The sequence below is a fragment of the Pleurodeles waltl genome, chromosome 4_2 (genome assembly GCF_031143425.1).
Source record: "Pleurodeles waltl isolate 20211129_DDA chromosome 4_2, aPleWal1.hap1.20221129, whole genome shotgun sequence".
In the NCBI taxonomy this organism is placed as follows: domain Eukaryota; kingdom Metazoa; phylum Chordata; class Amphibia; order Caudata; family Salamandridae; genus Pleurodeles; species Pleurodeles waltl.
The window spans coordinates 381,563,938-381,589,099 of NC_090443.1; the positions used below are offsets into that span (position 1 = coordinate 381,563,938).

General features: G+C 44.5%; 1 protein-coding gene across 4 annotated transcripts in view; it reads left to right on the top strand.

Annotated features, from left to right (window-relative positions):
* Nucleotides 1–1,047: 1,047 nt before the first annotated feature.
* The window catches only part of TRMT1L (tRNA methyltransferase 1 like), a 274,234-nt gene continuing 250,119 nt past the window's right edge, over nt 1,048–25,162 (top strand). The window contains exons 1-3 of one of the 4 annotated variants that reach the window (XM_069231501.1): nt 1,048–1,127; nt 6,130–6,234; nt 21,259–21,363. In XM_069231501.1, the coding sequence (XP_069087602.1) occupies nt 6,168–6,234; nt 21,259–21,363 (172 nt within the window). In that variant the 5' untranslated portion in view covers nt 1,048–1,127; nt 6,130–6,167. Of the gene's footprint in view, nt 1,249–6,129; nt 6,235–21,258; nt 21,364–25,162 lie in introns of all 4 variants that reach the window. The other 3 variants (XM_069231499.1, XM_069231498.1, XM_069231500.1) reach the window with 3 other exon arrangements.

Below are 25,162 nucleotides of genomic sequence, written 5' to 3' on the forward strand. Positions count from 1 at the left end.
GACCTGTAAAGTACCAGCATGGATCAGACAGATCAGATAAACATCTGTGTCATGGAAGCTGCAGCAGCCTGGGCAACATTTTGGGAGCTTGGATTCCGAAAAACAGCCCGGTTTAAACTTCATTCGCTTTCAGTTATATTGCTTTTAACGCAGTGAAAAAAAAATGATGTTTAAACAGGGACTGCATCACTGTCTTTTTTTAAACTTCAGGGTTCTCTGTCCCCCTACCCTTGTCCCCCATGTCCCCTCACTCCCAAAATCTCTTGGGGCGGGGGATAAATTCTCTGTGTCTCCCACAGTTCCTACACCCATGGCTATTTCCCTCTGTTCTTGGGACATGTTGTTGTTTTTCACTAGGGAAACGTTCTCGGTAAAAACGTGCTGTTGATATAAAAGTGAGGAAAGACATACATAATCCTTGCCCGAGTCCTGACATAGAATACCACTGCACACCTAATCTTGCGTACGAACACAAGCCTGCTGTCCAACAAACCCCAAAAGCCTCTCTCCCTGAAAGTGCACGCTCATGAACACGAAACGCTGTCTAGTATGACATTTTTTTTGGTCGAAATATTTCCCCTATGCGCCCGGCGTCGAGTGAAAGGAGCTGTAGAAGATGTTGCGAAACGGCCATCTTGGAGTGGAAGTAGTGTCACTGAAAAGAAGTTAGCTCAGAACATTAGTTTAACATGATTAGAAAAGTGTGGGCCCTACTCTTACAATTTTATCGACAAACTTCATCAGTATTTAATCTTATATGAAGCAGAGGAAACATCATTATTCGTAACTTATCCCAACAATTAAACGCGATTCATGAAAATATAGCTAAATACCAAAGATGTACAACATGACTACGGCATAATTAATATAATAGCATCTTCTTGTCGTTGAGTATGGGCTCCATACCTTTATAGGTATGCAAACGTTCAGCTAGTTTTCTAATAGCAAACGTGGAAATAGTAAAAACAGCTCCACATTGTTCCAATATGGCGGCTGGCAGCAATAGTGGCGTAACTTACATTAAACCCTTTCCCGAGTTTCAACGATTGTGACGTAATCTTTGTGCGTTCTAGCTTAGAACTCTGGTGGTTGGAGATATTGTAAGAGTCTGCTAAGTGCTTATATCTGTGAGTCTGACTGGTGTCCGCGATGGAGGACTGCACATTCATGGCCGAAGATGGTGAGGGAGGGAAGATCCACGGGAGAGAATCGGATGTGGGTTGGTACCCCTTCGTTTCACGTAGAGAGGTGACATTTCACTCACAGGGAGCGATAAAAATGATAAGCACAACTTGTTGTCCCCCATATTCTGTGGTCTGTTGCGGCATGAAAGGGGGCTTGTGCTTCCTTGAGGCCAGACAGACGACGAGGGAGGGATGCTCCTTCACTTGCTCAAAGAACCATAGGACGGGCCAAACTCGTGTGAGATAAATTAACATTTTATGTCATGTTTGTTCAGTGTTTCCCATATGCTGTAGACCAGAATCCAAATATCTCCTGAAACGAGATGGCCCTTATGCCCTGAAAGCAACGTTGCTGAGAAAAGTGTTATGTCCTCGTCTGGCTAACCATTATCTAGTTCTAGTACTTTAACTGCAGTGTCATTCTCTGTAAAACAAAAAACAAAAAAAAATGTATCGCACAAACACCATGAAATCGACACACTAGGTTTTCACTCTATGAAACACGCGGAACCATTGGTAAAATAGGGATTTACAGCAGGAGTGGGTTCTGCCATAGTTTCCATCTGCACTTACCTGGTGAGATTTCCATATATACGTGATTAATAGTGATATACCTCAAGACGTTGGTCTACTGTTATCGTCGCTTGGCGTGACTTTTATGGTGAAAAGTATATTTCAGCACAAAATACACCTGATTTCATATTTCGTACATTTTATACCTGGTTAAAATACACCAAGAATGAGAACTTATTTTTTACTACATAAACAGTCACTTTACTCACGACTTCCTAAGATTGGGAGTGGCATACGGCCACTTGACAATCCTGCCTAATGTCTGCCAATGTCTTCTCGCTTCCGGAGCATGCTTGAAGCTTCGCAGGTGGTCGTGAAAGTGTTTGATTCTCCACGTATTCCTGAATGCATTTTTTGTTATCGCTCTTCAAGACCGCTTATATACAATAGGTTATTATGTGACGAGGAAGTAAATTTGTCGTCAGTGTCTCCAACTTACTGTTAGCCTCGGAGTTCCCAAATTGCGCTGCATTCCTTTCCATTCCTCCACTGTGCAGCAGTGGCACACTGTTTGCGAATGATGTCAGGTGAAAAGTTGGGCATATGGCATGCAGGCCACCTCAACAACAAAGCAGCATTGCAAATGGCTGTCTCACAGATGGAATCTCCCTTCTTCAAGAGAGGAGTTGATCCTTGTCAGTGTTGTGGATATGACATGTGGGGACCAAGTGCTCTTCAGAGGGCAGTACCAGTTCATCTTCTTGCCATCGCCTGACTCTGGTGCCATGCTTCCTGTTTTCAGAGCTACATACTGCTGTTTGTTAACTCTCAAGCATTTATTCTCTGGGCCTTCCTCCTGTTGCTTTAGCTCCTACCTTTGTAGCTGTGCACTTGGTTCTCAACATAATGTGTATTCTACGTCGGGACCGGAGGCTCTGATTATGCTTCTCTTTCTATGCATTATTTTTTACAGCAGCCAATTAGAAATAACTTTTAAAATACTACATATCCCATGAACCCATGTACATCACATGACCAACCATAGAGACAAGCCCTATAAACACTGAGGATAACAACACAATTTTTATTTTTTTTGCTGCCCCGCAGCCAGTTAAGTCCCCTTCTCTCTTTATGGCTGATTTAAATTCTTATTGTATAATTGGTGTACCGCTATGCGAGCGCATTTATGTGTGACTGTGCATTTACAACTGTACTTCTATGGTAATTTTTTTTATTCATCTGTGCCAGGAAAGGCGTGCCGCCCTGTGTTTGTGGAGCAGGAGTTTGGGAGCGAGGACAACGCGGCTTTCTGCTGCGTAGGGCCTTTTCTATTTTGAGCCTTTGGACACGCGAGACGTTCATGCGTTTCTGCTCATCAAGTCGCGTGTGTTTGTATGCTGAGGCTCCCCGAGGCCCTTCTGCTCCCTGTGAACGCCCTGGTAGACTGTGTTCTGCCAGGGGTTTAAAAATTCACCATAGGCTTTGCCCAGAGCTGTTTATCAGGTGCTCCCTCCACACTTGAAATATTATATCTGACCTGATTTAGGGGTTTTATTCCGTGTGCTCTGCCTGACTCCCCTGTGGGGGGCTCTCTGATTTTGGTTGATGACCTTTTGGGGTCCTGGCAACATTTATTCATTTTGCATAATTTCTGTGTTTCATATACCTCCATGTATGACGAATACCAGGTAGGTGAGGAGAGTTATCAATATGATGATGGACAATCAAGCTTGTTTGAGAAAAATCTAGTGCAAGCTCTGGACACAGGAGTGTGCCAGACTGTTAATGAAGCCTTAGCCAAGGCTATTACTCCTTTTAAAAAAAATCACCTTTATGGGTTTGCTCAGCAGCAGAGCTGGATACCTTCCTCTGCGGGCATGGACCAAAGGCAAACCCTTGACCATGCTGCATAAAGAAGCTTGCAGCCTCCCTATCTAATAAATACCCCTACAGTTTTCCATCAGAACCCCAATTGGAACCAATCGCAGAGGAATCTGACACAGCTTCCTCACAGAGCTCTTCACTGGAAGGCACACAACGTCCACGCAGGTGTATAGCGAAAACCCATCACACCTCCTCCACTAAACAACCAAAGCTCTTAACTTTCGAACCAGGGGACTTCATCCGTCCCAGGTCAACAGCATGGGTGCCCCCTCCAGAAGTAGTTGACTATGTCAAATCTCATATCAGACAAGACTTTGATAAAGAAGTACGAGCCTACGCTCGGAGTGCCCCAGACTTGACCTTCCAGACAAAGTGGCAGAAACTCCTGAGGTAGATCCCTCTATGGTAACCTACCTCAGGAAATATACTAAATACCCCCAAAAAGGGATTGATAGAGCTTGGAAAGGCTTGCCAGGATAAGCTACTGGACATGTCAGGCCCCTTGACCAAAATTCTCGAATTAGCCTATCGGGCAAAGAAATCTAATATCCTGGTTGATACAGAGATCCTATTGGGATGGGCCCAACGTGCGATTTGTCACTTAGGCAACAATACCTGTGCAATTTATAATGGGAGACACTGCTCAATTCTGTTGAAGCTAGACCCTAAACTGGCGGATCTTGCTTCTTCCGAGACTGACCTAGGCTTATTATTTGGGTCTCCTTTCCTTAAAGAACTCCGTAGATTCATCACTACTTATTCCAACCTGGATAAATTCCTTGGGCAGAGGTTACTTTGGGGGGGGGCGTACCCAACTCTTTCCTCACGATTGACAAAAGATTTCCAACAACCCTTGGGTTCTGGAATCGGTTCAAGGTTTCAAGATATAATTTTTCCTGACTCCCCTGACAATGCATTATTCCCAACTAGATCAGAATTTCAATCAAGCCAAAATTCAATCTCTTCTGTCAAAAAAATGCGATAGAGGAGGCTGATCTTCATCCCTGGGGGTTTGTAAGTCCAATTTTTCTAGTCGACAAGAAGTGAGGCGGTTCCTGGTTAGTCCTCAACCTAAAAGAATTCAGCCAATGGATCCTTTACCGTCATTTCAAGATGGAGGGGATCCATTTGTTACGAGGCATTCTTCAAGTGGGAGCTTGGATGATAGATTTAGATTTGAAGGACGCCTACCTTTCCATTCCCATCTTTCCACTCCACAGACGCTTTCTTCAGTTTCTATTGGCAGGCACGTCTTACGAGTTCAAAGTTCTTCCTTTCGGCCTGTCTTCAGCTCCGTGGTGCTTCGTGAAGCTGATGAAACCGGTTGTGGAATCTCTAAGATCCAGGGGCGTTCGTCTTATCATATACCTGGACGACATAATCATTTTGTCCCAATCCTCTCAGACAACAGCTCTCCTTCTAGAATGGGCGATCTCTCTTCTTCAGGAGTTGGGGTTTGTCATCAACGTCCAAAAATCTATCCTGACTCCTACACAATCTAGAGAATTCCTGGAATTCCTAGTGAAATCCCAGTCGATCCAATTAGTTCTACCTTCCTTGAAGGTGAAGAACATCAAGAGAGTTGAGATTAGCCTTATCCAAGAGGAATATATCATTGAGATCTCTGGCCCACCAGGTGGGGCTTCTGGCCTCCTCCATTCAGGTGATTTTCTCGGGTCCTCTACATTACAGGGTCCTCCAACATTTTGAAGATCATGCATCTGAACAAGGGCCTGTCGTATTCGCAACCAATTCCCCCTTCCGAGGACACAAGAACAGAGATATCCTTGTGGGTTCATGGAACGACAGGGCCATATTTCCCTCCTCACCGGAGATTGTCGTAGAGGCAGATACCAGACTTTGGGGTTGGGGTGCCCATTGCGGTCAGATCTCCACAGGGGGCCACTGGTCCCGGAGAGAGTTGTCTCTTCATATCAATTGCCTGGAGCTCTAAACGGGTTCCTTTGTAATTCGCAGCTTTGCGGAAAGCACAGCGAAATGCTGCATCTTCCTCCGCATAGGCAGTATTTTGGCGGTTCGCTATGTGAACAAGCTGGGAGGGACGCAATCCAAATTACTGATGGAAATTGCCAAGGGTTCATGGGATAAGTAGTATTTTTTAAAAGTTCTTTCTAATTGGCTGCTGTAAAAAATAAAGCATAGAAAGAGAAGCATAATCCTCGCCTCTGTGTCCTTAATAGAATTGAAAATTCTAGATGCAAAAGCTAGAACATTTTTCATCCTTGTTGTCTTCCTGGTCACAATACCCTCCTTCCTTCTACTGTACATTCCCTTGAAATCTCCTTGCGTTATAGAAATATGTAGCTTCTATCCCTGTTGGTTAAGAGGGGGGTGTACATGTAATGGTAGACATTCTGCCCCTTTCCCCAAGTCTAATGTGCAGCATACACATCTCACATATCCATATAAACATATCAAACACGTAAGACACTCCTTTGTACTTTTTATCGTGCCATAGTTCAGGCATGCAGGTGGTAAAACAAACAATGGCAGCACATAGTTATTACCTCTTCATATCTTCCTTCAGATTGCACAGCTACATGCAACACTTCGATTGTGGGAGAAATGTCATCCCTGAGCGAGGACATAAAGGTGGAAGAGGATGTTCCCACAGACGAGTCACCACTGATAGGTGAGTTAATGCACACCTGACTTTTGTTTTATTGCCACAAACATCAGCTACTCTGTAGTCTGACTTTGTCTCGAGAGTAAAACTTGTTGATTTTGACAGACACCCATAAAGTGCTGCTTGTGTTGCAGGACTTGAAGTAGCACATAGGTTACCTGGCGAGGAAGACAGTAGCAGGTTTATACTGCTTTCTTTATGTGTGAATGTGTGCCTTTATGTGCTGCCGTTAGAATTCCTATTTTGTTAAACTCTGTTGTCTTTTAGAAAGCTTTACCAAAAGTCACACCACAGTAGTGGTTATACCTCTTTTCAGTGCATTTAGTTTGTATCCAGTCTTCAGATGAGTAAAGAACCTTGTAATAATTCAATTTTTTTTTTTTTTTAATATGTCTGTCTTGTTTGCCGTTATGTGATGTGACAGCACAGTGGTACTCTGTGGTGTTTATAGCTGAGTGGGATGTGGTTGCATTTTTTTTTATTCAGGTGACATTTATCGTGTCCTCGATGTGAAACTGTTTCAGTCAATCATAAGTTTATCATCCAGTCCTGTCTGTTCTTTCTCTTTCTGTTACTGGGTGTCCTGCTTTTTCAGCGGCAGAAAAAATACAGTTAGCATATTTTTTAAAATTAATTTGTAGACCCTCCCACAATGCTTTGCCTCGCTCCACTAGAGGGCCTGCAGCAGTAATTGTGCCACCCACTCAGGTAGCCCTTTCAGACATGTCTCATGCCAGCCACTGCAGCCTATAGTATAGTTTTAAACTGACATTTCAACCTGGCAGAATAAGACTTTTGCCAAGCCTAAACCTTCATTTTTAGGGTTGATCCTGAGAGTGCATGCACTTGCGCATTCGTCTCACATGATAGACTCTGTTATTTTCAGTAAAGGGTTTGGAGCCTGCCTGTCGCTCACCATTTGATGGTTTGCGTGGCACTCTTCTTTACAGCCTCGTAATTCATCAAGGCATGTCTGGCATCATTTCCATTCCTCTGTGTGGAGCAGGGATCAAGCACTAATTGATTTAAACTTAATTAGTGCCCATCCGCTGCTCCCAACATGATCTAGGTACTATTTTTTTTCTAACTCCCAGTGCCCCGCAAACAGAAGACTTGTGACTGGAAAAAACGTGCCCAGCAGGACAAACAACAAAGCTAACTTTATTTTATTTTGTTAAGCCTCTTTTCTCAATTTCCACTTGTTTTTTTCTTGTTTTTTCTTGTGGGCACTGTTGTCAAAAAATGACAATTAACTTGTTTGAAATGTGCGCCACCTGTTGCATTGCACATGCTTGTAATGCATATGTCACCCTTTAGGGTAGGCCCTAAACAGTCAATAGGGCTGGGTGGAGCATATTTAAAATGTTGGCCATGTGGTTTCAAGTTTTGCACGTCCTGGCAGTGAAAACCTCTTAAATTCATATTTCAGTACTGCAAGATCTGCCTCTCTCATAGGATAACATTGGGTTACCTTATTACATTTAGTAAGTGATAACTTCAATTGGTAACAGGTAGGAGGATCGGGTTGGTGTCTAAAAAACTGTAATTTAAACCCCTCTTTAATGTTGGATTTAAAGCCACAATCCTGAAAATATCACTTCTAGAAAGTTGGCATTTTCTTGCTCTAGCCATTTGGTGTCTGTGGCCTGTGTCTTGGTTCACATGACTGGATGTAGTTGGCAGTTTGCCTTTGTGTTTTCCTCCCAGACAGAAATTCAAAAGAGGATTCGGTTTTGGCAGGATCGGAGGGACGGAGCTGTTCCTTGCCACAATTACATTTCAAAGCGTTTGTCTCAGCACACTCACAAAAAACTTGACACCAGTCTATTGCCACCCCAGATCCCTTACAGAATGGCAGGGAAATTAAGGAAATTCCCGAACCAGATGTAGGGGTTCCAGAACCAGATGTAGAAGGTTCTCCCACTTCAAAGGCTGGCACCAGCTATAAATACTGGACCCTCAGATTAACTCTTCAATACACTCCTGGAACTGTGGAAGACTACAGAAGGACTTCCTTGTACTCTAGGGTACCTGCTGCTTGAGGCCTTCCTTGTTCTCCGGAGGACTGCCCTGTTGTTTGAGGCACCCCCATTTGCAAAGGGAAGAGGTCCCTTGGGTAGCCCTTCCCGCTTGTGAATGGGTTACCACCAAGTTGAAGTTGGTGGTAACTGTGAATGTTTTGCGACCGCAATCCCAGTCGCAACTCGCTATTAGGTAGGGACATCCTTGACATGCCCCTTCCTAATATTGACTTGCAGACCTATTATGCAATTCAGTAATAGATTACAGAATCACAAAACAGCATTTATCCATCCTAAAGTGCTTGTTTCTGTTTGCAAACGGCATGATTCTGCGAATCGGGCCATTTGCGCACAGAAAAAAGCGGAGTATATTTGGCCCCTGGTTCAAGTGTTGCATCGGCTCAACATCCTTTGATTCTGGGCCAATCCCTTAATCTGCCCATGACAGTAAACAATGCATGTGATCTTTTATAATGTAACTGGTGCTCATATAAAGCGCTCAAATACCTTTGGGTTGAGTTTGCGCTATACTTCAAAAACTGCAGAAAAATGCATTGAGAGGTCAAAATAAAGCCTCAACATAAGGATGAACAAATAGATATCCATTTACTAACTTGAATTAATCATGGCTTCCCTACTTAAATTGTGTGATCTTAGGCAAATAATTTCACCAAATCTCTTTTTCCTTCATTATGCCAATGAGGGCACGTTCATATATGTGAGTTCAGATTACAAGGAAACTTACATGACCTCTTCTTTGTAGAAGATTAGAGTGTGACAAGTTATTACTACTGTATATTTGTCAACGGGGAGAGATATGTTAATGAAGCCATTAATCCCTGTTTATCTGCCCTCACCAAGGCCCATATTTATACTTTTTGACGAAAATATGTGCAATAGCAGTTTTGCGTCAAAAAGTATAGCGCCAGCTTAAGTCATTCCAGAGCGCCAGCCGGGTGACAAATTTATGGAATGCCGCAAGCTGGTGCAAAGGGTGGGCTAGTGTAAAAAAAAATTCCGTTAGCCAGTTGGGGGTGGTGGTATGGGAGAAGGGGTTTTGCACCAAAAAATTACGTTAGGCTGGTTAGAGGCAAAAAAGTGCCTCTAACCAGCCTAGCGTCATTTTCTGATGCAAAACCCTCCATACCATATGACTCCTGTCTTCGAAAATACAGGAGTCGCCCACCACCCTAATGGCCTGCACAGGGGACTAGTGTCCCCCTGGGCATGGTCATTGCACCCTGTGCCATGCAGGGTGCCCGAAGTTGGCACTTTAATTAAAAAATATAAATACTTACCTATACTTACCCTACTTACCTGGGATGGGGTCCCCCATCCTCCGGTGTCCCTATACTGTGGGTGGGGGCATTCCGGGGGCTTCGGGTGGGCACCCGTGGGCCCATTCAATGGTGCTTCACCATGGAAATGGATCCACAGGTCAAATAACGTCTGGTCTGACCCAGTCATTTAATAATGGTGCAAAGCATACCCCTCCTCCCACCTGTGCGTCATTTTATCATGGGGGGATAAATATGGGGTTATGGGGTTTGCACCATTTTTTAGATGGGAACACCTACCTTGCATCTATCCCATTGATGCAAGGTAGGTTCATGCATCTAAAAAATGGTGCGACCTCCATTATTTTTACCGTAGACAGGTATATATAAATATGGAGTTAGTTTTGCGCTGAATTTGCGTCAGAAAAAATGATGCAGATTCTGGTGCAAATGAAGTATAAATATGCCCCAAGTCTTTAAATGACACTTTGCAAGTGGGCTGAAGAGAGGTGATCCTGCAGGGGGCACAAGAAGCAATTAGAAAAACAAAATCTCCTTTACATTTGAAAGGTCTTTGAATGACCTGTAAAGTACCAGTGTGGAGCAAACAGATCAGATAAACCTCTGTGTCATGGAAGCTGCAGCAGCCTGGGCAACCCTTTGGGAGCTTGGATTCCGAAAAACAGCCCGGTTTAAACTTCATTCACTTTCTGTTCTATTGCTTTTAACGCAGTGAAAAAACGAATGATGTTTAAACAGGGACAGCATTACTGTCTCTTTTTAAACTTCAGGGTTCTCTGTCCCCTGCCCCCCCACCCTTGTCCCCCATGTCCCCTCACTCCCAAAATCTGGGGGGGGGGGAATAAATTCCCTGCGTCCCCCAAGGTTCCTACTCCCATGGCTATTTCCCTCTGTTCTTGGGACATGTTGTCGTTTTTCATTAGGGAAATGTTCTCCGTAAAAACTTGCTGTTGACATAAAAGTGAGGAAAGACATACATAGTCCTTGCCCGAGTCCTGACATAGAATACCACTGCAACAACTAATCTTGCGTACGAACACAAGCCTGCTGCCTAACAAAACCCTGTCATGATGATCTTCAACATGTGGGCGGAGCCAAAGCCTCTCTCCCTAAAAGTGCCCGCTCATGAACATGAAACACTGTCTAGTATGAGATTTTTTTTGGTCGAAATATTTCCCCTATGTGCCCGCGTCGTGTGAAAGGAGCTGTAGAAGATGTTGCGAGACGGCCATCTTGGAGTGGAAGTAGTGTCACTGAAAAGAAGTTCGCTCAGAATATTAGTTTAACATAATTAGAAAAGTGTTGGCCCTACGCTTACAATGTTATCGACAAACTTCATCAGTATTTAATCTTATATGAAGCAGAGGAAACATCATTATTCGTAACTTATCCCAACAATTAAACGCAAGTTTCATGAAAATATAGCTAAATACCAAAGATGTACAACATGACTACGGCATAATTAATATAATAGCATCTTCTTGCCGTTTAGTATGGGCTCGACACGCCTAACCTTTATAGGTATGCAAACGTTCAGCTAGTTTTCTAATAGCAAACGTGGAAATTGTAAAAACAGCTCCACATTGTTTCAGTATGGCGGCTGGCAGCAATAGTGGCGTAACTTACATGAAACCTTTTCCCGAGTTCCAACGATTGTGACGTAATCTTTGTGCGTTCTAGTTTAGAATTCTGTGGCAGGCCAGGAGGCTCAGATTATGCTTCTTTCTTTACTACTCAAAATTTCAGCAGCCAATCAAAACACTTAAAAACATAAACTACATTTCCCAAAAGTCATTGCAGAAAATGTCCACCAATCAACAGCTCCTTAACCATATTAGAGTCTACAAACATTCTGGAACCTCCTCTTTCTTTGCTGCTCCTCGACGAGTTAAGTGCTTTTTGCTTACCTCCTTAATCTGGGAGGTTTGCCATTATTTGGGGGCGCGCATGCTTGTTTGCTGTGGCGCCGGCTTTACACACTCGCATTCAGTGGCTTTATCGATTCGCCGATCTGAGTGGAACTCCGTTTTCGGGAGCTTCCGCTCTCGCATCTGTTTTCTGTGAATTTTACTTTACAGGTTTTTGTCCCCTGCAGCTGAATAGGGCATCTGTGCTCGACCGGTGCCTTTCACTAGTGCGGCCCGAGTTGGAGAGAGTGCGACGGTGCACAAAGCCCAAATCCTACTAGATCTACTAGTTGGGCTACGTGCATTCCATCGTCAATTTCTCCTCCTCCAGCTGTTGACAGCATGTAGGAATCCCACGTTTCTGGCATTCCTGACGTGTTTGTCATCGGCATTCCACGCCTGGCTCTGGCAGCAAGAATTGAGCTTTGCCCTGCATAATAGCGGTGTGCACGCTGGTGAATTGTTGTTTTGGCTCTCACTTACGCCCCTTGTTATATTTGGAGGGGCTCCAATAATTATTATACGGCTGAGTCGAGAAGCCTTATCAGACTTTTCCCTCTTGCACCTGGGGTGGCTCCCCACTCCTTTAATCTCAGTGTCCAGACTGTTTTTTCGGAGTTTTGCCGTGGCAATTTGTTGTGTGATCATGACCGAGTGGCTGCCCTTCGAGGAGGAGGAGATTGGGCATGGTTTTGAGGAGGCCCTCGGTCCTCAGTTGGGAGCAGGCTTGTCTGAGGTAATTAATTCCTCGGTACAGCAGTCTCTGAGCAGGGCGCTGGCGGTGTCCGTACCGCAGAGGATCAACCATGCTGTTCTTGCAGCTCTCAAGCCCATCACTCAGCAATTTGAAACTTTTGTCAAAAAAACAAGGGTTGGCTCCCTTGCCAGATGATAAGGTGATGGAAGAAGGCCCCGTGGCAGCAGCTGCTCCGCAGACCTCTTCATGGCCGCATGATGGCGCCTTGTCAGCGTTGGCTAAGGCTTCTTCTGATCACGTGTATTGTTCCCTTCCGTCTACATCCAAGGGATCTTCTCTGGAAGCAGCAGATTCGTCTGGCACGGACTCGGCCTCCTCTGAGTCCTCTCATTCTAGCAGTCCCTTGGGTAAACGCAAGAGAGCTCGAAAATCCGTCTTTTCTCAGGTCAAGGAGAGGTCTCAGTCGCCCTCTAACCCATTCCAATTCAATCGCGAGGACATTATTCATCCTCGTTCAGCGGATTGGGCCCGGCGCAGGCCGTGGCAGATTACCTCCATGACAAGCTAAGGAAGGGGTTCGACAAGGAGGTCCGGAATAGATTGCGGGCTAAGTGCCCTAGGCCGAGATTTCGGATAAGGTGGCGGAGACGCCAGACATAGATCCCAGCAGGCTGACTTTCCTTAAGAAATTCGCCAAGGACCACAAGAAAGGTATTGATAGGGCCTGGCGCTCGTTCCAGGACAAGCTTTTGGACCTCTCGGGCCCCTTAGCCAAAATATTGGAAATGGTCTTGAGGGCTAAAGAGTCTGGTGAGCCTATTGATCCTCACACCCTGGCTGAGTGGACTCAGAGGGCGATATGTTTGTTTGGGAATGCTAATTGCGCTATTTCAACGGAGTGGCGTAAGTCCCTTCTAATGAGGATTGATTCGACCTTGAGGGAGTTGGCGGCGGATGCAGGTCCCTTGGCGGACGGTCGTCTTTTTGGTGACAAATTCGTCAAAGATATTGCCAAGTATGTCACTACGTTCATGACCCTGGATAAGGCGCAGGCGAATCTTAAAAAGGTTTTTCAATCTGGCCTTTTTGGCCGGGCGAGGCAGGGGCCGCTCATCAGGCCGTCCAAACTTCCAAGGCTCCCAGCGTGGCTCCTTTAGGGGCCAAGACTATGGCAGAGGAGGTGCTTTCTTCCCCTCACGCTCCCGATTCATTCGTCGGCGAGGCGGCTCCAGATCTAACTCCCAGTCAAGTTTGTCTGCAGGTGAGAATTCAAGACGGTTTTTTCATTCAATTGGGGGGTCGTGTACAGTTTTTCCTCCACAATTGGTCTTGTGTGACTCAGGATGCATGGGTGTTGCAAACAGTCCAGGGTTTTCGTCTGGAGATTTATCAGACTCCGCTTCAGGGGAGTATTCCTCCACCTCTCCATTTTTCCCGACAAGACACCAGCGTCATAGACTCCGAGATTCGGGAGCTGCTCGAGAAGAGAGCCATCACTTTTTGTGATCCCCATCCTTGGGGGTTCTGCAGCAATATGTTTCTAGTTCAGAAAAGAGAAGGAGGTCACAGTTTGGTCTTAAATCTTCGAGACTTCAACGCTTTTATCGTTTACCGGCATTTCAAAATGGAGGGTCTTCATCTTCAGCCGGGAGACTGGCTGCTGCGTCTGGATCTCAAAGATGCCTATCTAACGATTCCCATCTGGCATCCTCACAGGCGTTTCCTCCAGTTCAGGTGGAGGGACGCTTGGATGGAGTATTTGGTCCTTCCCTTCGGGCTCTCCTCGGCGCCTTTGTGTTTTACCAAGCTGCTCAAGCCGGTAGTGGCGTTTCTGAGGGAGAAAGGGATTCGCTTGATTGTTTATCTAGACGATATTCTGATCATGGCGCAATCCCAAGAGTTGCTGAGGCAGCACGGGCTCACAACCGTAGCCCTTCTTCAGGATCTCGGGTTTGTCATAAACGACAAGAAGTCGGTCTTGGTACCTTCCAAGACTATAGAATTCTTAGGTTTTCTGATAGATTCCGACAGATCGCTTTCGGTTCTTCCCAAGGCCAAGCTTCGGGCCATCAAGAAGGAGCTTCAGGTGGTTTACCCAGGACGTCATTGTTCCTGAGGAAGATCGCTCGGATTGTGTGGCTTCTGGCATCCTCAATCCAAGCGATTTTTCCAGGACCCCTCCATTACAGAGCGTTACAGAGGCTCAAAATACATCATCTCCAGCGGGGCATGACCTATTCGGACTTGGTTCCTCTGACGGAGGAAGTTTGTTCGGAGCTCAATTGGTGGTTGTCCCAAGTCGACATGTGGAATGGCGGAGCCATCTTCAGCTCCCAGCCCGAGACTGTGATAGTCAGTTGCCAGTCTTTGGGGCTGGGGCGCGAGATGCAGGGACATCTCGACTTGAGATGGTCCTCGCAGGAACTTCAGTTGCACATCAATTGTCTGGAGTTATTAGCGGGTTCTTTTGCAATAAGGACTCTGTCGCCCAAGAGAGTCTCGTGTTCCATTCTGCTTCGGATGGACAATGTGGCGGCAATCAGATATATCAACAAGCTGGGGGGCATTCGGTCGCCTGTCCTAGCGGAGATAGCCAAGGATTTTTGGCATTACTGTTTGGAGCACTGTCTGCAGGTGACGGTGGAGTATCTTCCGGGTCAGATCAATGTGATAGCGGATTGGAATTCCCGTTATCTCAGGGATTACAGCGACTGGAGGCTTCTGCCTCCGTTATTTCTGCTGACTCAGCAACTGTGGGGTCAATGCAGAATAGATCTGTTTGCCTCCGCCTGAACAAACAGTTACAAGAGTTTTTCAGTTGGAGGCCGGATACATTGTCGAGAGCAACGGATGCGTTCCTTCAGGATTGGGCAGGGTCCCTCAATTATGCCTTTCCTCCATTCGCCATGATCCCGAGGGTGGCGACGCAGATCAAACGGTAGAAAGCGGAAGTGATATTGATTACTCCTCTCTGGAGGGTGCAGCTGTGGTTCCCGTTGCTGTCGGAGTTGGCGTGCGACTCTCCTCTTCTTTTTCCTTGGTCGCCGGACATGCTTTGGGGTTCGCAGGGCGAGAAACACCCTCTGGTTCTGAAGAGACAGTTGCAGCTGATGGCCTGGAGGCTTTCAGGCAACAGTGGCACTTGCCAGGCATTTCGCGATCGGCTCAGAGGTTTATCAGTTGAGCGTGGGTGCCCTCCACTAGAAAGAGGTATCTCTTCGCTTGGAGAATATGGAGCAGTTGGTGCCTGGAACGGTGTTTGGATCCCGTGGTAGCCGACCTTGTCCAAATTGTGAATTTTTTATCGTAGAAAGCTGACGAAGGATTGTCGTACAGGTGTGTAAATAATTTTCGTTCAGCTATTTCTGCAGGCCATGTCAAGGTGGAAGGAGGTTCGGTAGGTATGCGTCCGGTAGTGGTTAAGCTTTTAAAGGGTGTGTGGGCTTCTAACCCTCCTTCTTCCAGGTATACGTTCCTTTGGGGTGTGAACTTGGTTCTCCATTTGTTTGAGAGATGGCCGGATAACTCTGATCTATCTAGGAAACAGTTATTGGCAAAGCTATCCATGCCGCTATGCCTAGCGGCTTGTCGACGATCTTCAGATGTGATGGCCTTGGATCTTGAAGGTGTTTCCTTTTCTATATCTAAAAGAACTAAAACAATGTCTACCAGTATTGAATACTTTGCTTTTCCATTTTCTAAAAAGTTGTGTGTTGTTGCTTGTTTGAAGGAATATGAGCAATGTACTAGATCTCTTAGGCAGAGTCTGACGGTCCAATTGTTGATTTCTCTTTGCAAACCTTTTAAGCCTGTTTTTGTGGCTAACATTTCCCGATGGTTGCGTTTTGTAATGGCTGAAGCGGGAATTGTTACGCAGGTTTTTTGTGTGCACTCGGTTCGGGGCATTGTGGTTTTGGGTCTGTCAGTGCTGGATATTATGAAATCAGCAGATTGGTCCTCAGATTCCACTTTCAAGCAGTCCTAATACAAACCAGTGGGTGATTTTGCATCTAGAGTGTTTCGAGCAGCTTTGAACTAGCATAATCTGAGCCTCCGGTCCTGCCATAGAATGAAAGATTTGCTAGCATTCGCGCCAAGAATTTTGAATTCTATTAAGGATACGGAGGCGAGGATTATCCCTCCCAAGGATTGTGTTTGTTTGGGCAACCATTTTGTTAAGTGCAGTCTCTTTTGGGATATGTTTTAATGTTCCCTCCTGAATTATACTGCTGCTATATAGATGAGCATGTTATTGCTACTATTATTATTATTATTATTGTTATTATTATTATTGTTATTTTTTTTTTTTTCTTTTCTGACTAGGATCGGAGCAGAAAGCGGAGTAACGCAGAGTTCCCGCATGAAGCATTTTGATTGGTCGTTTTGCTAGAGGAATGTTTGTCTTCAGTCAGCTGTTATTTCCTGGGCATTCTTTCAAGTTTTTGGTTATGAATTCTTATTAAGCAGTTCGTGAAGCAAAGAAAGAGGAGGTTCCAGAATGTTTGTGGACTCTAATATGGTTAAGGAGTTGTTGATTGGTGGACATTTTCTGCAATGACTTTTGGGAAATGTAGTTTGTTTTTACGTGTTTTGATTGGCTGCTGACATTTTGAGTAGTAAAGAAAGGGAAGCATAATCCTCGCCTCCATGTCCTTAATAGAATTGAAAATTCTTGGCGCGAATGCTAGCAAATTTTTCACTCTGGTGGTTGGAGATATTGGAAGTCTGTTAAGTGCTTATATCTGTGAGTCTGACTGGTGTCCGTGATGGAGGACTGCACATTCATGGCCGAAGATGGTGAGGGAGGGAAGATTCACGGGCGAGAATCGGATGTGGGTTGGAACCCTTCGTTTCACGTAGAGAGGTGACATTTCACTCACAGGGAGCGATAAAAGTGAAAAGCACAACTTGTTGTCCCCCATATTCTCTGGTCTGATGCGGCATAAGAGGGGGCTTGTGCTTCCTTGGGCCAGACAGATGACGAGAGAGGGATGCCCCTTCACTGGCAAAAAGAACCATAGGACGGGCCAAACTCGTGTGAGATAAATTAACATTTTCTGTCATGTTTGTTCAATGTTTCCCATATGCTGTAGACCAGAATCCACATATCTCCTGAAACGGGATGGCCCTCATGACATGAAAGCAACGTTGCTGAGAAGTGTTATGTCCTTGTCTGGCTAACCGTTATCTAGTTCTAGTATTTCAACTACGGTGTCATTCTCTGTAAAAAAAAAAAAAAAAAAAAAAGGTATCACACAAACACCATGAAATCTATGCACTAGCTTTTTTTTCACTCTATGAAACACGCGGTACCATTGGTAAAATAGGGATTTACAGCAGGAGAGGGTTCTGCCAAAGTTTCCATCTGCACTTACTTGGTGAGATTTCCATATATACGTGATTAATAGCGATATACCTTAAGACGTTGCTCTACTGTTATCGTTGCTTGGTGTGACTTTTATGGTGAAAAGTATATTTCAGCACAAAATACACCTGATTTAATATTTAATACATTTTATACCTGGTTAAAATACACTACATAAACAGTCACTTTACTCATGACTTCCTAAGATTGGGAGTTGCATACGGCCACTTGACAATCCTGCCTAATGTCTGCCAATGTCTTCTCGCTTCCGGTGCATGCTTGAAGCTTCACAGGTGGTCGTGAAAGAGTTTGTTTCTCCACGTATTCCTGAATGCATTTTTTGTTATCGCTCTTCAAGACCGCTTATATACAATAGGTTATTATGAGACGAGGAAGTAAATTAGTCGTCAGTGTCTCCAACTTACTGTTAGCCTCGGAGTTCCCAAATTGCGCTGCATGCCTTTCCATTCCTCCAATGTGCAGCAGTGGCACACTGTTTGCAAATGTTGTCAGGTGAAAAGTTGGGCATATGGCATGCAGGTCACCTCAACAACAAAGCAGCATTGCAAATGGCTGTCTCACAGATGGAATCTCCCTTCGTCAAGAGAGGAGTTGGCCCTTGTCAGTGCTGTGGATGTGACATGTGGAGACCAAGTGCTCTTCAGAGGGCAGTACCAGTTCATCTTCTTGCCATCGCCTGACTCTGGTGCCATGCTTCCTTTTTTCAGAGCAACATACTGCTGTTTGTTAATTCTCAAGCATTTATTCTCTGGGCCTTCCTCCTGTTGCTTTAGCTCCTACCTTTGTAGCTGTGCACTTGGTTCTCAACATAATGTGTATTCTACGTCAGGACCGGAGGCTCCGATTATGCTTCTCCTTCTATGCATTATTTTTTACAGCAGCCAATTAGAAAGAACTTTTTTTAAATACTACATATCCCATGAACCCATGTACATCACATGACCAACCATAGAGACAAGCCCTATAAACACTGAGGATAACAACACAATTATTTTTTTTGCTGCCCCGCAGCCAGTTAAGTCCCCTTCTCTCTTTATGGCTGATTTAAATTCTTATTGTATAATTGGTTTACCGCTATGCAAGCGCATTTATGTGTGACTGTGCATTTACAACTGTACTTCTATGGTAATTTTTTTTATTAATCTGTGCCAGGAAAGGCGTGCTGCCCTGTGTTTGTGGAGCAGGAGTTTAGGAGCGAGGAAAGCGCGGGTTTCTGCTGCGCAGGCCCTTTTCTATTTTGAGCCTTTGGACATGCGAGACGTTCATGCGTTTCTGCTCATCGAGTCGCATGTGTTTGTATGCTGAGGCTCCTCCAAGGCCCTTCTGCTCCCTGTGAACGCCCTGGTAGACTGTGTTCTGCCAGGGGTTTAAACATTCACCATAGGCTTTGCCCAGAGATGTTTATCAGGTGCTCCCTCCACACTTGAAATATTATATCTGAACTGATTTAGGGGTTTTATTCCGTGTGCTCTGCCTGGCTCCCCCTTGACTCCCCTATGGGGGGCTCTCTGATTTTGGTTGATGATCTTTTGGGGTCCTGGCAACATTTATTCATTTTGCATAATTTCTGTGTTTCATATACCTCCATGTATGACGAATACCAGGAAGGTGAGGAGAGTTATCAATATGATGATGGGCAATCAAGCTCGTTTGAGAAAAATCTAGTGCAAGCTCTGGACACAGGAGTGTGCCAGACTGTTAATTAAGCCTTAGCCAAAAAAACTCCCCTTTATGGGTTTGCTCAGCAGCAGAGCTGGATACCTTCCTCTGCTGGCATGGACCAAAGGGACCAAAGGCAAACCCTTGACCATGCCGAATAAAGAAGCTCGCAGCCTCCCTATCTAATGAACGCCCCTACAGTTTTCCATCAGAACCCCAATTGGAAGCAATCGCAGAGGAATCTGACACAGCTTCCTCACACAGCTCTTCACTGGAAGGCGCACAACATCCATGCAGGTGTATAGCGAAAACCCATCACACCTCCTCCAGTAAACAACCAAAGCTCTTAACTTTCGAACCAGGGGACTTCATCCATCCCAAGTCAACAGCATGGGTGCCCCCTCCAGAAGTAGTTGACTATGTCAAATCTCATATCAGACAAGATTTTGATAACGAAGTACGAGCTCGCCTACGCTCGGAGTGCCCCAGACCTGACCTTCCAGACAAAGTGGCAGAAACTCCTGAGGTAGATCACTCTATGGTAACCTACCTCGGGAAGTATACTAAAGACCCCAAAAAAAGGGATTGATAGAGCTTGGAAGGCTTGCCAGGATAAGCTACTGGACATGTCAGGCCCCTTGACCAAAATTCTCGAATTAGCCTATCGGGCAAAGAAATCTAATATCCTGGTTGATAAAGAGATCCTATTGGGATGGGCCCAACGTGCGATGTGTCACTTAGGCAACAATACCTGTGCAATTTATAATGAGAGAGACTGCTCGATTCTGATGAAGCTAGACCCTAAACTGGTGGATCTTGCTTCTTCCAAGACTGACCTAGGCTTATTATTTGGGTCTCTTTTCCTTAAAGTACTCTCTAGATTCGTCACTACTTATTTCAAACCTAGATAAATTCCTTGGGCAAAGGTTACTTTTGAGGGGGGGCGATCTCTCTTCTTCAGGAGTTGGGGTTTGTCATCAACTTCCAAAAATCTATCCTGATTCCTACACAATCTATAGAACTCCTGAATTTCCTAGTGAAATCCCAGTCGACCCAATTAGTTCTACCTTCCTTGAAGGTGAAGCACATCGAGAGAGTTGAGATTAGCCTTATCCAAGAGGAATATATCATTGAGATCTCTGGCCCACCAGGTGGGGCTTCTGGCCTCCTCCATTCAGGTGATTTTCTTGGGTCCTCTACAGTACAGGGTCCTCCAACATTGGAAGATCATGCATCTGAACAAGGGCCTGTCGTATTCGCAACTAATTCCCCTGTCCGTGGACGCAAGAACAGAGATATCCTTGTGGGTTCATGGAACGGCAGGGCCATATTTCCCTTCTCACCGGAGATGGTCGTAGAGGCAGATATCAGACTTTGGGGTTGGGGTGCCCATTGCGGTCAGATCTCCACAGGGAGCCACTGGTCCCGGAGGGAGTTGTCTCTTCATATCAATTGCCTGGAGCTCTTAACGGGTTCCTTTGCAGTTCGCAGCTTTGCGGAAAGCACAGCGAAATGCTGCATCCTCCTCCGCATGGACAGTATTTCGGTGGTTCGCTTTGTGAACAAGCTGGGAGGGACGCAATCCAAATTACGGATGGAAATTGCCAAGGGTTCATGGGATATGTAATATTTTTTAAAAGTTCTTTCTAATTGGCTGCTGTAAAAAATAAAGCATAGAAAGAGAAGCATAATCCTCGCCTCTGTGTCGTTAATGGAATTGAAAATTCTAGATGCAAAAGCTAGAACATTTTTCATCCTTGTTGTCTTCCTGGTCACAATACCCTCCTTCCTTCTACTGTACATTCCCTTGAAATATCCTTGCGTTATAGAAATATGTAGCTTCTATCCCTGTTGGTTAAGAGGGGGGTGTACATGTAGTGGTAGACATTCTGCCCCTTTTCCCAAGTCTAATGTGTATCATACACATCTCACGCATCCATATAAACATATCAAACACGTAAGACACTCCTTTGTACTTTTTATCGTGTCATAGTTGAGGCATGCAGGTGGTGAAACAAACAATGGCAGCACATAGTTATTACCTCTTCATATCTTCCCTCAGATTACACAGCTGCATGCGACACTTCGATTGTGGAAGAAATGTCATCTCTGAGCGAGGACATAAAGGCGGAAGGGGATGTTCCCACAGACGAGTCACCACTGATAGGTGAGTTAATGCACACCTGACTTTTGTTTTATTGCCACAAACATCAGCTACTCTGTAGTCTGACTTTGTCTCGAGAGTAAAACTTCTTCATTTTGACAGACACCCATAAAGTGCTGCTTGTGTTGCAGGACTTGAAGTAGCACATAGGTTACCTGGCGAGGAAGACAGTAGCAGGTTTATTCTGCTTTCTTTATGTGTGAATGTGTGCCTTTATGTGCTGCCGTTAGAATTCCTATTTTTTAAAACTTTGTTGTCTTTTAGAAAGCTTTACCAATACCTCTTTAATAAAAAACAGCCTGCATAAGTCACACCACAGTAGTGGTTATACCTCTTTTCAGTGCAGTTAGTTTGTATCCAGTCTTCAGATGAGTAAAGAACCTTGTAATAGTTCCAGTTTATTTATTGTTTAATTTGTCTGTCTTGTTTACCATTATGTGATGTGACAGCACAGTGGTACTCTGTGGTGTTTATAGCTGAGTGGGATGTGTTTGCATTTTTTTATTCAGGTGACATTTATCGTGTCCTCGATGTGAAGCTGTTTCAGTCAATCATGAGTTTATCATCCAGTCCTGTCTGTTCTTTCACTTTCTGTTACTGGGTGTCCTGCTTTTTCAGACACAGAAAAAATACAGTTAGCATATTTTTTCAAATTAATTCGTAGACCCTTCCACAATGCTTTGCCTCGCTCCTTAACAATATTTTTCCTAGTTTGGCTCCCCAATCCATCTTTATGCACACAAAGTGTACGCCTTGTCGTTTCTAACCTTCTCAGCCTTTCTCCTATTACGTATATGAGTTATCTTTTCATTCAAAAGCATGCAGCATTCATACCTCAGTTGCCTAGTTTTTTTTTTTTAATTGTCTCATCTTCCATCTGCTATGTACCGCTGATGTTCTAATGTTTAGCATTTCTTCATTAAAATTATAAGGTTCTGTTTGCTTGTGTATTATACTTCTGCAGTACTTTGTCATTCTTTATATGATGATTAGTGATTAGCAGTTTTGCAGGTGGTTCTCTGCTAATGTGGAGATTCTCTCTGTTGCAGTGTCTTTGTAAGTATATAAATGGAGAAATTCATTTTTATGTTGCCTTTGATATGTGGGCTAGGTATACCCCTGTGGATATTCTACTACACTTTGATGGGTGGTGGCATCCTATAATTTTTAGGAGGCAGGGCCAAGTCTTTTCATGGAGTTGGGGAGTTATAAAGTGGTTTCCATTCATTTGTGAGATGCAGGTAGTTCATTTGTTGCACAGGTGAACCCACACCTCGACGTCTGGGCCACTGTATTTAAGTTTATTCTTACTATGGTAGATGTTGCTTTTGAGCTTAATGCATATATTCAGGCTCTGTGTGTGTTTGCGTGTGGGGGGTAATGGGTGAATAATGTGCACAGTGAATTAGAGAAAGACAGGTCTTATCTACAGTGGCACGTGTGGTCCTCTGAGAAGTCTTCTGGTGCACACTTGATTCCCCATGTGTTTCTGAAACTGGATGGTGGTATGAGATATAACTTATTCCCAAACCTGTTGTGACCTCACTTTTGAAGACCTTGCTCTAGTAGCACAGTGTAAGGCATGGGGCAGTACATTTTAAGAGGAGACAATAATTATAGTATATTCCAGCGGCTTTAGACCATTTGCATCCGAGATCACTTGTTACACTTCAGTATTGAGCCAGGGCTGTGATAGCCGGGGTGAGTATGGTAGTGAAGTCTTTCACGCTGTAAGCTGAGCAGCCATCGGTTATCTGACTGAATCCTTTTATTGTGCTCACTCGCTTCAGCACTGGCATTGGATTCTGAGGCTGGACAAACAACATAGTTATGTGGTGTTAGTGGGATAATAAAGGGCTAGCTGTGGACTATTGATTATGGTTGAGCTAGATGTTCAGTATATATTTTGAAAAAGCCTGAGTTCTGCGTGTTTCTTTCGTCAGAGACAGAGTGAGTTTTAAGAACACTGGTTCCCAAACGTTAAATCTATAATCGTTCTTTGTATTGTTACTTGTGGCATTATGTTCAACTTTTTTTAAAGCAAAGAATAGACTGGGCGTGCCTCTGAAATCACACCTGACATTGAAGAACATGAGAGCTCCATAAACTACAAACAGTACCCACTTAGGAAAAGCATCCATTTGACTGCCTACAGATTCCAGATACTATACCATTTCATCTTCTTGTGTGTTTCACCACAGTTGTCACTCTTTACCGAACAGAGTGGTCTCGCTTCCCTTTGTAACCGCACCAAGTTTATCATCCATTCTCGTGTGTCTGTAAGTGTACATTACTTTCTGCTTTGTGTCTTAGATGGGATCCTAGCTTTTTGCAGGCCTTAAACTGGACTGTAGATGAATTTAGCAGTGTGCAGCATTCAAGACAGACTGTTCATGTAAACTTAAGAAGGATGTGTGGTTACGCACATCATTGTAATTTCAGTGCCCCCTTTGTGCTCAATAGCACTTAGCTGTGTAGTTGCAGTGAATCTCTTTAGTCAAGTTTTGATAATTTGTGTCTAATGCAGATTCTTTAAATATCTCCTTTTACCACAAGAGGCCGTTTAATTGTTCATAGCCTTGTATTTCATGAACTCGCCTTTTGATATACTCAGAATGTGTATAATTATGCAGAGTCTTGTATATTCTGAGTCCATCTAAAATAGATTGATTATGCAGAGCCCTGCAGAATCCACTAAAACTCTTTGTCTAAACTCAAAATGAGATGTTTGTCATGCTTGACGACCCAGCAGATGGCAAGACCCATAGTCAAGTGAAACCTGCCACAGTTGGCTGCCTATGTAACAAGGGACAAAAGAGGAGGCACATCGGTTGCGATGCATAGAAACAAGGCACCTCCTAAGTGTAGGAGAGAGTGGCACCCTTCAAGGCACAGAAGGTGAATTACCCCCAACCATCACTAAAGGGGTGAAGCATCTGTAGAGCAAAATAAAGGAAGGTGTACTTCCAAGGACTTAATTCAATCCAAATGGTAAGCAAAATCCAAGCCTTAAGTATACTAAAAGGGTCAGCACAGCAGCATGACAGCTTCCTTAGTAGTTTGAAAAGATACTGCTGTGATGATGATGGTGTCATTGATAGAGGAGTGCCTCTATGATCAATAGGCCTCTCTCTGTCTTTCTCTCGCTCTCATTTTCTCTCTCTCTGATAAGCTTGTCCCCTCCTGCGATGGAAGAGCTAGAGCCCCAGGTAAATGATACCAGCCATGACTTGTGCTTGAATTGATCTCAAGAGCAGCAAGCTGTTTCACTGTTCTTCATGTAGGTACACTGGAGAAAGTGAGGTCAGAAGAAAAGGATCCGTGTGCAAGTCTTGTAGCGCAATAGGAGGGTTCTGCGTATTTGTGAAGCGAGAGTTGGTCTTGAGATGTTTTCTTTGTGAGGTGGTCTGTCATTTCGGAGCCTACCAAACCCCTTCTTTCTGTATGTCCATATTTCCCGAGGCTGGCAGAATCTACCCCAGAGACTGGATAAGCATCATTGGGCTTCTTTTAAGGAAGTGCCTGCAGGGAAGTAAATCAACAGGGAGACATTCGTGTAAGTGTTTCTAACAATCTTCCAAACATCGAGACCTTATCGTAGAAGGGCAGTGGTACACTGGGTTCTTAAATACAGTGCCTCTTCATGACGGTGGTAACATAAGGAGAGCAAGTGTGTCTCCGAGCAGTGCCTAGCCACTGAAGCATGTGACATGGCATAACACCTTTGCTAGCAAACGGGTAAAAAGGCAATACATAGTGAGTGCCACTTCTAGGACATCTCCACACTGCACTGGCTATGGAA